The sequence below is a fragment of the Podarcis gaigeae genome (genome assembly GCF_964106915.1).
Source record: "Podarcis gaigeae genome assembly, chromosome: 7".
Lineage (NCBI taxonomy): Eukaryota > Metazoa > Chordata > Lepidosauria > Squamata > Lacertidae > Podarcis > Podarcis gaigeae.
Genome location: NC_139683.1, coordinates 6,377,419 through 6,390,660, shown reverse-complemented (window position 1 = coordinate 6,390,660; position 13,242 = coordinate 6,377,419). Strand labels below are relative to the sequence as shown.

At 46.0% G+C, this 13,242-nt stretch overlaps 1 protein-coding gene across 4 annotated transcripts in view; it reads right to left on the bottom strand.

Moving 5' to 3' along the window:
* Positions 1-2,800: 2,800 nt before the first annotated feature.
* SLC45A4 (solute carrier family 45 member 4) overlaps positions 2,801-13,242 on the bottom strand; it is a 90,306-nt gene continuing 79,864 nt past the window's right edge. For all 4 annotated transcript variants that reach the window (XM_083749139.1, XM_083749141.1, XM_083749138.1 and 1 more), the window contains 3 exons: positions 12,102-12,201; positions 11,670-11,881; positions 2,801-10,075 (listed from right to left, as the gene is read on the bottom strand). In XM_083749139.1, the coding sequence (XP_083605265.1) occupies positions 9,710-10,075; positions 11,670-11,881; positions 12,102-12,201 (678 nt within the window). In that variant the 3' untranslated portion in view covers positions 2,801-9,709. The remainder of the gene's footprint in view (positions 10,076-11,669; positions 11,882-12,101; positions 12,202-13,242) is intronic.

Here is a 13,242-nt window from a genome sequence, read left to right as displayed (position 1 = left end):
CTTAATTAATGCAACAACAACAAAAAAACAGATAAAATACAGTATAAAATGTGAATAACAATTCAGAATTCAAAATTCAAAATTCAATTTAGGGGGAAAATCCATCCAATAAACATTAGATGATCACTAGGGCTAGCTGGCTAAATTAGTTCTATTTGGGCCAGCGAGGAGACCAGGGGAGAATTAGCTGTGGGTAATCTTCATAAAAGGGGAGGGGGAGGGAAGGAAGGGGAATAAAAGATCAGGCTAAGTTCAAATTAAAGGCCAGGCAGAATAGCTGTCTTACAGGCCCTGTGGCAGGAAGTTAAATCCTGCAGGGCCCTGGTCTCTTGGGACAGAGCATTCCACTAGGTTGGAGCCACCACTGAGAAGGCCCTGGCCCCGGTGGAGGATAATCTGACTTCCTTAGGGCCCGGGACCTCTAAACTATGTTTATTCATGGACCTTAAGGTCCTCTGCGGGGCAGACCAGGAGAGGCTGCTCTTTAGCTGCTCTTTTTCTTTAAACTGTAAGGCGCCTTGTGTTCCTGTCAGAGAGGCAGTGTGTAAATATGTATCATGACGATAATCTTTTCTGGATCACAGAACTAAAGGGAAGGGCTGCAATATCAAGGGGGCACTGGATAGGGTCTCCCCCCTTCTGCATTGCTTGAGTGTTTTGTAAGCAGCCTTGGAGATCATTTGGCCGAGTGGGGTGTGCGTGCATCAGCCTGGAATACAAAAATCAAATTAAAGCTATCGGTATAGTCCGTATAGGGACGCAGGTGGCGCTGTGGGTTAAAGCCTCAAGCACCTAGGACTTGCCGATCGAAAGGTCGGCGGTTCGAATCCCTGCGGCGGGGTGCGCTCCCGCTGCTCGGTCCCAGCGCCTGCCAACCTAGCAGTTCGAAAGCACCTCCGGGTGCAAGTAGATAAATAGGGACCGCTTACCAGCGGGAAGGTAAACGGCGTTTCCGTGTGCGGCTCTGGCTCGCCAGAGCAGCGATGTCACGCTGGCCACGTGACCCGGAAGTGTCTCCGGACAGCGCTGGCCCCTGGCCTCTTGAGTGAGATGGGCGCACAACCCCAGAGTCTGTCAAGACTGGCCCGTACGGGCAGGGGTACCTTTACCTTTACCTTTACCTATAGTCCGTATGCTGGGGGCTTCTAATGTGGAAACAGCTGGTTGGTGCAGATTAAAAGACTTGTTTCTGAGACTTTGTTAACCATGCTTCCCTGGGAGTCTTGTCTCGTTGAACTTGACTTTTTTTTTGAAGTCATCAGCGCCGTTTGTCTGCTGTAGCCCCAGAGGTGGCGATTCTTGCTCAGTGAGCCCAGGCACCAAGATGCCTTGGGATGTTTACAGAGTAGAGCTCACCACTTTCACGCCAGCATTTTGTACACGTGAGGATTGTAACTTGCTTACTTGGCACAGAGAAAGGACAAATGGTGTAGCTAGTGAGAGGGGAGGAAGGAGTTCTTGGGCTGCTGCCACACACAAGCAGCCACAAACAGCTTTAGTACCAGACAGGCAGTTTTTCCTGCTCCTTGATGGTGCGAGTCAGCTCCATAGCAAGAGGAGAACGACTTTGGACTTTAGATGGAAGCTGGGATGACGTGGGGGTGGAATGAACCCTCGAAGGAACAGTGCACACCCTGTTTAGCTTTTAATGTTTAATAGGTTACTGTATTTTAATATTCTGTTGGAAGCCACCCAGAGTGGCTGGGGAAACCATGTATGTATGTATGTATGTATGTATGTATAAATATTATTATTATTATTATTATTATTATTATTATTATTATTATTATTATTATTATTATTCCAAGCTCCTTGTGTAATGTCTGAAACCATCTTCCACTTCCCAGGGGTAGTGGAAGTAAGTGAGGAAAGAGAGAGCTTTACTGCGGCCTTAGTTTGTACAAAGGTGCGGTAACATTTCATGCCAGGCCTAGGAACCTAGAATCCTGGAATAGGGACCCCAGGGTCATCTAGTCTAACCCCCTGCAATGCAGGAATCTCAGCTAAAGCATCCATGACAGATGGCCACCCAACCTCTGCTTAGAAACCTCCAAGGAAGGAGAGACCACAGCCTCCTGAGGTTCCACTGTCGAACAGCTCTTACTGTCAGAATCTCCTTTCTTGTTAACGCGAATCCATTGGTTCAAGTCCTACCTTCCAGAGCAGGAGAAAACAAGCTTGTTCCCTCTTCCATGTGACAGCCCTTCAGATATTTGAAGATGGCTATCATATCTCCTCTCACTCTCCTCTTTTCCAGGCTAAGCATACTCAACTCCTTCAACCATTCCTCATCTGGCTCGGCTTCCAGACCCCTGATCATCTTGGTCGCCCTCCTCTGCATGCGTTCTAGCTTGTCAATATCCTTCTTAATTTGTGGCACCCAGAACTGGACACAATATTCCAAGTGTGGTCCAACCAAGGCAGAATAGAGCAGGACTATGACTTCCCTTGGTCTGGACACTAGACTTCTGTTGATGCAGCCTAGAATAGCATTAGCTTTTTTTGCTGCTACATCACACTGTTGACTCATGTTCAGCTTGTAATCCACCAAGACCCCTAGATCCTTTTCACATGTACTGCTAGTAAGCCAGGTGTCCCCCATCTTCTTATTACTGAGGGGCTGCATATCAGAAGACAAGGAAGAGGAACAAAACATTAGCAGACAGACTTGGAGAGGAACTAGGGCTAGAATGGGCTGGCTCACTTAAATTCTATGTGCACCCAATTATTTAGATTTATGTAAGAGCAGGACTGACTTATTTCCCATTCTCCACGAACACAAAAACCCCAGATCCACGGCTCATATTGAAATGTTTATTAAGATTGAACTGTAGAACAATGGATTGAACACATGTAAATGTGAAATAGTGGTTTGTTTGTTTTTTTCTCTTTTAAACTCTACATTCAGCCATTTCTATCCATAAATGGGTGGGTGTGGGGGAAAATTACAAAGAGACCAAAAGTGCAGAACAGTTAAACTGTTTCTCATGCAACAAGTCTTTACCTTGAAAACCAGAAAAAGAAAGCTCTGTGTCAAAATCAAATCCCAGAACATTCTGCCATCTAATCCACTCAGACACATTCATCGGTCACATTTCTTATTTATCCCTTTTTCCTCGTTAAACTCGAAACATTTATGTGTTTAACACACACTTATAAACATTGCTAAACTCAGCAAGAGCTAGTAAACTGCCCCAACTTAATAAGTTGATAAACAAGAAGTTGTCATATGGCCAGTTCACAATGGAACTAAATATATATATTTACTTATATATTTTTTTCATTAAGAGATGCCCTATATGCAGCTTTTCACTAGGGGAGGCATTTATTTTATTTCATTTTAATATTCAAGCTGGCCATTTGGCTACCAAGAAGGTTTCAGGTCCATGTTGCAGCAGAAATTCAACAACAGCAGCAACAAAAAAGTACATAGAGTAGGAAACATCAGATGATCAAATTGTATTATCCAGGAGGAGGTTATGCTTCTATTGAATTTAAAAACAAAACAGAACTAAAAGTCAATGCTAACTCGGGTGATGGCCAAGCCGGACAGAGCTGAGATTTTCTGGGTTCTAATTTTATGAAATTAGACACTTGACACTTGATCAATGAAGTTAGCTATTTTGTGACCAGAAGAAGAAAAGGAGTTTACATTGTAATTCTCCCCCCCCCCCCCGAGTTTTATTTACCTGGGCGCTTTTCATAGAAAGTTAATTTACTGGCAACTATCTGAAAAATGCATAACCTCTACAATGCCCCTTCCGTTTATCAGAAAGCAACATGGTATGCATGCCCTGTTCTCTTAAACATCAGACGAGGGTGCCTATCAGGTATCATTTTGTAACTCCAGGATGATTCCTCAAATTATTGCATCAGAGCTTTTAGGTGCACGTGGAGAGAAATTTACTGAATCTTAAGAGAGATGTGTTTAGAAGGAATTCCAGCTGTTTTTGCTTGTTCCACAGCTGTGCATAGCGAGAGAAGTTGCAGTGGGTGGAATTCTCCCTCGGGCAGTGGATTTAGTCTTTGCTCTCGTAGAGCAGATCTGGAAACGGATCACAAAAACGCCCTTGATCAAAGGTGGTCTGGTCTACAAACTGTGCAGAAGCCTCTTCACAGCTTCTAGCAAAGACCACCTTGAACACGCCCGGAGAATTTGCACAGCATGTTTTCCGCACCCAGGAATTATTCCGGCAACTTGAAAAAAACAAAACGAGCACCTTAGGGCTAGTCTACCTGTCAGAAGTTGCTGAAAGGAAGAATTCATCCCATCTAAGGTCCAAGTGTCACCTGACTCTTGAATTAAAGCCAAACCATTTCCCCCTCTGAATTTAATTGCCAAAAGGAAGTTGTGCATGTAAGGACTCTATGCTCCTAGAATTCATGTGGGTGTCTCCGAGACCCTTCCTCAAAAAACAAAATAAAATGGGGGCATAAACAAGTGTTTCAGCAGAAGACACATCCTCAGTAAAACTTTTTATTATGGGAGCAACATGAACCACAGAACTCTGGGTAGATAATATCTGCTTCTTTTTGTTCCGTTTTGCAAATGGCATTCCCCCCGCAATGCAGTCTTAAAAACCTTGTAACTTGGCTGTTTAAATGACAAAACCTGCACATTTAAGAATCCATAAGTTAGGAGAAGACACACACAGGTGAAATTTGGTATCCTTTTCTTTCTTTCTTCCCAAGTCACTTTCCCCCATCGCTGTGCAATATTTTTTGTGTCTTGTTACATTTATTTGGCCTATTAACGGGGGGACGGGGACAAGGGGTATCTGCAAGTGAATAAAAACCAAATCACTCCCCCCCCCACACAAAAAGACACTTCAGGTACTCAAAAGTTGCTACATGTGCTTACGCGGGGAGTCATGCAAGATTTCGGGTTGTGTAAGAAGCAACGAATGGATCTAAGTCGGAGCTGATTGCGTCCTGCTAGTAGACAGAAGGGCAGGGAACACCATGTTTCAATGTACAGTGAAAACAGCAGCAGAACGAGGCCCAACCCGTTCCGTTTTAATTCATCCTTAACCAGGACCAACCCCTTTTCATTTTTAAAATAAAGGAAGAAGCTTTCCAGCGACTGAATGGCGAAAAGGTGGAATGCCAGGTGCCCAGGTGAGCTCCCAAAATTGAGCTGCAAAGAAGAAATACTCCGCTGTGTTTTAGTTATCATGCTCTGTTTGGAGGTGGAGTGATGGGTCAAGCTTTGGCTTTGCAGCCTAACAGCTTCACTGCCCCCCCCCCCTTCTGCAGCACAAGAGTGTGCTTTAAAATGGGTGCCGAAAGCTGCCTTTAAAGACCGCAGAAATCAGACCGAGTGGCACAAACCCGCGTTTCAAGATTATGACTCCATGCAGTCAGATGAGGTTATTTGCGACTCTCATGATATGGTCCGATTCTGGATTGCAGACCAGAAATTGCAACTCTTCCGCCACAGCCTTCTCAAACAGGTTTCAGCAGAATGAATTCAAAACTGGAACTCAGGGCAGTTGATGCTATCCTCGCCCCAATGTATCCTGGCTAAGATTTGCCTTCTGGAAAATCCAGCCTAGGGACCCTTCGCCGGAGGTTTCATCCATAGGAACCGACCAGGAGGAAGAGAAGAAAACAGACATTCCTGGCAGAGGCAAGATGGCAGCCTCATTCGCCGGTCCTTTAAAGAGAGCTTTCTTATCCTCCACTTTCATGGAAATGGCCTAAAGTAAAAAGCAATAGACAGGGCCAGGAAAAATCACACGGGTTCCAGTCTTCCAATCTCCCGACGGCCTCGTCTCCTAAGAGGAGGATCAGCTGCCCACATGGTGCGGTTGGGAATCCTGAAGAAAGCCTGGCTGACGGAATAGGCAGGGTAAAGACCAGAGTATCAAAAAGAGTATTTGGGTTCAAATCCCCATGTGCAAATCGGGAGGAAGAGGTTATTGCTTTTCTCTCCACAAGCCGTCATAAATATACAAGCTTGAATATTGGATATTGCCACAGGAAATCAATTTGTGTGATTTATTTTTTAAAAAGATTACATATAACCCTATCAAGCCCTACAAAGACCAATAAATGCTGCCCACGAGACCAGATATCTGATGGCAACTACAGAAGATTTTCAGGGTGTTCAACGTGTCTGTGAGCCAGACACTCCACAAAGATTTGGTTGAAGGTGCGACGTCTCAAAATCAGCGAGGAAAAGGAAATGTCCCATTCTAACAGTATGCTCTGTAAGAGACAGATGAAAGAATGAGACGTGTGCTCATGATGTAAAAAACTCAGCGGCTGACGCTTCTCCTAAAGAACGCTGGAAATGGTGGGGTTGTTGGGATGTGGGGGATTCAGAGACCCCCCCCCCAAGCCAAAACCAGACCTACAATTCCAGGGTGTGTTGGCCTTAGATCTGCCTCATACCTTCCTGTGGAATGTCTAAACAGCTTTCACAGCCGGCATAGGAAGCATACTAATAGCTCCCTCTGCGTTTCCAAAATCAAGACGTTTCCCAATTCAGTTTTGCTCAACTGCATTTGAACTTCCGAAGGCGGCAAATGGGAATGACAATGATCCCGTGCTGGGATTTCATGAGACGGCACCAAGACACTAAATGCATCTACAAAGAGGAAAACACAACATGACTGGCTCCCAGAAAGAATTTGGGGCTTGCTCTTTCTGCCTGGGCTCTGGGCTCATCGAGGCCCATTTGCTCCGAGTTCTTTGCATCTCTCAACAGACAGCAGCACGTCTTGGAGGCTGCAGTTCAGAAGCCCTAAAGAGTAAATTCTAGAGCGCAGGAAGGGAAATGCTATTCAGAATTCTATGGCATAAATGTTGAGGAGGGTTTAAGCCCTGCTACAAGGCTAAATCTCTCGTTTGCCCATGTTCTCTTCACAAGGGTCCAAAAGATCAGAAAGTTCACCAAGACCTGGCAATTTTCTCCTAGCACCACAATGCACGATTGCGTTTCAGATTCTGGCAGAGCCAACCGTGACGTGAAAATTGTGACCCTGCAACTGCAGAAAGCCAGTGTTCGTAGGAACCAAGGAACTGCCAGAAAGCCTCCAAATTTCGACGTGCTCTTCTAAAAATAAGCTTTTGAGTCCTCTGAAAAGAAAGCTTTTTCCCATTTTGGAAAAAAACACTTGCTTTCCTCATCCTCAATAGTTCGGGCAGAGCAAGGCGGAGTCAAGGGGGGGGGAGAGCTTTCAAGGAAAAGAAATGTCAGAGCCGAATGGGTGACCTTCAAACTGCATCAAGGGGAGAGATCCAACTGAGGCGTTTGAGAGTGTTTCCTTTTCGCCTCCTCTTCATAGCATAAGGCAGGATTCAAGCCGCAAGTGGCAGCTTCCTATTTTTACAAGCCTTCGAGAGCAATGAAGTGGGGTCCTCGTAGAACAAGGTGCAATTTAGGCAGAGCACAGCTATCTCAAATTAATGTCGTGGAGTAGTTTTTCAAAAAATAAAATAAAAAAGTTGTATGTGTAGTGAAAGGAGACTTTCCATTTAGGTGGAGGCGAGGGCTCTCTTGGGTACAAGCTCCTGAAAGGTTTTTCTTTTTCTGACACCCCCCCCCAATAACTGGATTGCTTCAGTAGTCTTATACTGTGCTCTGAAAAGAAGTTTCAAACAAAATGCACCAAATAGTTGTCTTTCTTTTGGAGGGGTGGGGGACCTCAGACAATTAAAAAACGGTTTGTGAAACCCTGTATACAAAATGAGCATTCATGAAATCCTCGTGGCCTCTAAAAAGCCTATGCAAACCCTGTCCACCCCCCGCCCCGCCCACCTACGGAGGTAAAAATATGTAAATTGATGGAGAGCTAAGAAACAAACAGGAGATGCCATCAGACTACCCAGAGATGCCCGCCAGGCGATTTCCATTTCAGCTATGTCAAACATACATACAATTGACAATTCAAGTAATTTATTATAAACTGCGTTTCATTCTGAAATATATAGATAAGATAGGATTTTTGCTTTCGAATTGCTATGCTTGCAGCATGGTTCAAGGCATGCATTTTAAATAGGTGAGTTTGAGGCAGCAGAAATCTCTCGCAAGAGCAGCCTGGGTTCACTGCGGTTTCAGCCTGCAAACCAGCTGCGGCCTCTTTTGGCTCCCACTGCCTGCAGGCGCAAGGGGAACGTGCAAGGAGAAGCCCCCCCCCCCATTTCTAAAGAGAAGGACCTTCTAAGCTGGCTGTTCTTAAGGACATCCTCTAACAGGCTGTCGATCCCCAGCAATGACACTTGGCTTGGTATGAGAGCCTGGCTTACCCGACAACCTGCTATGTGTGTTACTGCTATTGTCCTGGACCCGGAATTGGGGAATTTGGAGGAGAGGGAGTCTGGGTTGAAAGGACATGGGAAAACAGCTTAGTAAGACTCCGGCATATCTAGGAATAAAGTTACAGCATTTTTTTTAAAAAAAATGGTGAATTTTGTTTTCTTTAAGGCCCAAAACTGTTTCAAGATACATTTTCCTTTTTAAAAACAACAACAACAATAACAACACACGCAACACACACGCACTCTCTCTCTCTTTCTTTCCAGGCTGCAGTTATCAAGAGGTAGGCCTTTGGTTTACGCTTGCGGGAGCCAGACTACCTTTCGAAACTCTCCGCTGTCGCAATTTCCAGCCCAGAAGTTCAGAAAAAAGTGCAATCGATGACCCCCTTTCTAAACAAAGGGGAACCTCACAGCCCGCCTGCAGAAACTGACAGCGCGGAATCCGCGTTCCCATTAGCAGCTTCGTCACAAAGGAGATGATTGGCTTTCAAACGCCACCAAAAGATGAAAAGAAAAACAAATCAAATTCTGACCGGCTCGCCGATCAAAACAGGTCACAGAATGTTCCACTGGTGCTCCTTAGAGCTACACATCTCGCCTCCCACCGTCCCGAGGCCAGCCGAAAGTCCCTCCCGACCACCGAAACATCACCATCTCTACGGCGAAGAGATCACACTCGAGGAATCCTTGGCAACCAACAGTCGGCAGGGACGGGTGCTCCAAACAGCTTGAATCAAAATCAAAATAATAAAAAAATAAAGCGACAGCAATTCTTGCAGTAACTGTTGCAATACGTCTAAGGGAAGTCGGAGGGGGTGGAATACTTAGTAGTAATTGCACGGAAAAATAATGAAATCCAGACTATGGTTCAAGGGGGGGAGGAACATAAACCGCGGCTGTCAGCCTAATAAAAATGACATCAGTTTTAAAATACACCATCCTACTGAACTTTCAAGGTCTGAAGGAGTCAGAACAAAAAAAACAGAAAACTTTTCTGCAAAAGCCACAGCCAGAATTGCTTTCGTTTTTTAATTACAGTTTTTAAAAATGGTGGTGTTGGTGGAAGGGAAATAAACAGTCCAAATGGGTAATTTGAGAATTTTGAAAAACCGCCACGAGGTCTAAAAAAACAAAGCAAACCATGCAAGAACGTTTTCCTGCCCATCGATAAAAGTCACCTTGGAAACGCGTTTTCTCGCCATTAAAAATACCTCTAAGAAAGGAGATTTTTCTGGATTGTAGAGAAAGCAATCAGCATCAAAGCTACCTATTCGAGGCTACCCTAAGACTATGGAATTTCATCTACATTTTTGCATGAAAGAACCATTTCAATCCGATGCTGCAGCAAGGATGTCCTTGGAAAAGTTCAGATTCTGCTTTGCGAGAACGTCCCGATTCATGCACCTGAAACAGCTTGGAATGTGTGCAAATGGCGGTGGTTCGCTCAAACGGCCGACTCGTTTTCCACTTCTGTCGCGGAGGCTTCTTTCCGAGAGAGCTTGATCACGGTCGGCTTCTCCCCATCTGCGTCGCCACCGCTCTCGGCCACCGCGGGAGGCGCCAGCCCTTTCTGCTCTTCCTTCGGGCTCTCGCCGACGTCGGGGTAAATCACCAGGAACGTGGCCGTCAGGAAGCCCAAGAAAGACCCCACCGACGCCACCATGGGTATGACCCGCACGGTGCCCACGGCATCCACCACTCCTCCCAGTGCAGAGGCCACGAGGATCTGGGAGATGTAGACTTGGCAGGACAAGATGGCGCAGTCTATGCCAAAACCTCGCTTTGAGTTCCCAGGGCTATGGTGGATATACTGAAAGAGAAAGGGACAGGAGATGCTATCAACAAAATGGGGAATCGGGTAGCAGAGCACACATCGCGTTGCAATATCTGAAGCAGCTTGCTTTGGGGACTGATACCCTGGGGACAAGTCCTCTATGTCTGTGATCGGGAACTGCAAAAAGGTGGAGGGAACGTTCTTTCATATGTGGTGGACTTGTAAAAGAGTACAGTCATACCTCGGCTTGAAGTTGCTTCAGGTCGAGCACTTCTGGGTTGCGCTCCACGGCGACCCGGAAGTAACGGAATGCGTTACTTCTGGGTTTCGCCGCTCACGCATGCGCAGACGCTCAAAATGACGCCACGCGCATGCGCGGAGGAGGTGAATCGCGACCCTGCATGTGCAGACGTGGGTTGCGTTTACTTCAGGATGCGAATAGGGCTCCAGAACGGATCCCGCTGTATTGTGAAATAATCTATAATGAATGGTGGGGAAATGTTTAAAATTACTTTCCCAAAAAAACCAGAGTACGGACAATTCAGAACGAAATTCCCAAGTGTCAAAAAAAGAAGGTTATATATGTATGCAACTTCTGCATGCAGCCCGTGTTCTGTTAGCCCCAAAATGGAAAACAAGTGAGGTCCCAACTGAAGAAGAATAGCGGAATATGCGCAGCTTGCAGATTTAACATATGGAAGCAGAGAACAAGAAGAACATATGTTTAGAGAAGATTGGGAAACTTTTATTTAGCATATGGGGGGGGAACTGTGCACACCTGAAAAGGTTGGAAGCATTAAGATAAATTCAACAGTGTAAATAAGGTCTGATGGATGTATTGATAGAATATTGAATGGTTTAGTTTTTGTAAAATACGCAGGAAGCTATGATACGAAAAACGAACCATGGAAGGAGAAGAACGGAAGTCATTGATATTTTAATGATGTTAAAATGAGTATTTCAAATTGTGTAACAGAATATATTTGTGTGTCTCTCTGTGTGTGAGTGTGTATGTATGTATATGTATATGTACAGTGGTGCCCCGCAAGACGGAAAACTCGCTAGACGAAAGAGTTTTCCGTTTTGGAGGTGCTTCGCAAAACGAATTTCCTATGGGCTTGCTTCGCAAGACGAAAATGTCTTGCGAGTTCCTGCGGGTTCCCCCCCCTTTCCCCCCCTTTTTCTAAGCCGCTAAGCCGCTTATCCGATAAGCCGCTAAAAGCCGCTAATAGCGCTAATCCGTCAATGGGCTTGCTTCGCAAGACGAAAAAACCGCTAGATGAAGAGACTCGCAGAACTGTATATGTATGAGGAACTGGCAATCCTCGGGCCAAAAGCAGCCTGAAGTGCTGGGCTTTCCAGCTGCAAACTACGATTTGATGGGCTTGTCTCCCTCCCTTCCCATTCCCTGAAGGCTCTCCAGAGCTTAAAGACTGACTCTGCAGGTCTGTGTATGCCGTGGGATGCTTTCAAAGCATCAAACCCCCTCTGTGCTGGCTGGGCCTGATGGGAAATGTAGTTGCTGCAGCAGACAGCGGCTGGGCTGGATGGATCTGGGGTCTGATTTCATCCGTCCGCATGGTTCTTGCTCAACTCACGCCCCCCAACACCAGGCCCACGGCCACCTTACCTGCTTGATGTCGTGATACTGCCCTAGAAGGGCATAGGGGCAGTAGGATATACTCATGGAAACGATGCCCATGGAGCTGATCATGATCATGGCGACGTACACATTGGGGAACATGGCCATCACTGCCGTGCCAATGGAGAAGCCCAGAGTGCCCAGGATGTAGATCACTCGGATGCTGAGGTCGTAGTTGTCCAAGTATTTCTGTAGCAAGGCTGCAAAAAGGAGGCCAAGCATGTCGCCATTAGAGAAAAGCGCCCCGCGCTCCGGGTGCAATTAGCCGCCCAGCTCTCCCTCATTAAAGCACTTCATGGCCAGGGCCTTCCTAACTTCCCCCGCTCAGTCCCCTTCCTCGATTCTCTTATCTGTCAGCCACACACGGCTTCTCTGGTCTGGGGTGCAGAGACTTTCAGCTGCCGGCACAGAACCTCTTACCTGAACACACAGCTGCAGTAGCGGCATAGATGACCAATCCCCAACAGCCCATCTGAACGCCAGCATTGTAGGCATGCAGTTCGGTGGAATTCGAAGGGGCCTGCAGTGAAGCAATAGAGCAGGGGTGAGCAAACTTTTTCAGCAGGGGGCCAGTCCACTGTCCCTCAGACCTTTTGGGGGTTGGACTATATTTTTTTTTTTTTGGGGGGGGGGAATGAACAAATTCCTATGCCCCACAAATAACCCAGAGAGGCATTTTAAATCAAAGCAGACGTTCTGCTCATGTAAAAACGCCAGGCAGGCCTCACAAACAACCAAGAGATGCATTTTAAATAAAAGGACACATTCTACTCATGTAAAAACATGCTGATTCCCAGACTGTCCGCAGGCCGGATTTAGAAGGCGACTGGCCCGGATCTGGCCCCCAGGCCTTAGTTTGCCTACCCATGCAATAAAGATTTAAGCAAAGGCCACACACACTATGAACAAGAGCATGGAAGTGTCAATGTTCGCACCTCTCTGCCTAGCCAAAGATTGATTGATTGGTTTTTTTTAATTTGCATACAGCCCTTCATCCAGATATCTCAGGGCAGCTCAGAACATAAAAACAGATAATAAAAACAAGAAAGAAGAAATATCCCTCCCCAATATAATTAAAAGGACACAGAATATTAATCAGCCAAAGGCCTGGTTGAATAGGAACATTTTTGCATGGTGAAATCTAAAAATCTAATGAAGGTGCCAGGTGAGTCTCCCTGGGGTGAGCATTCCACAAATGTGGAGCCACAGCAGAAAAGGCCTGCTCTCGTGTCGCTGGTCTCTGAACCTCTTGCGGAGGAGGCACACAAAGAAGGGCCTCAGAAGATAACTGCAGGGTCCAGGCTGGTTCCTATAGGGAGAGGCGGTCCTTGAAATATTCTGCTCCTGTGGCATTTAAGGCTTTACAGGTCAAAACCAGAACTTTGAATTGGGCCCGGAAACTAATCGGCAGCCAGTACAATTGGGCCGGGATTTACACTTTCGCTTATTCATCTGGCTTTTTCCCAACCTGTGTTTCAAAGAAAGATTCTCAAGAAACTCGGAACGATAAAAGGAGTGAAACCGAAACCAAATTGGCCATAAAGCAATACAGTTTCAGGCC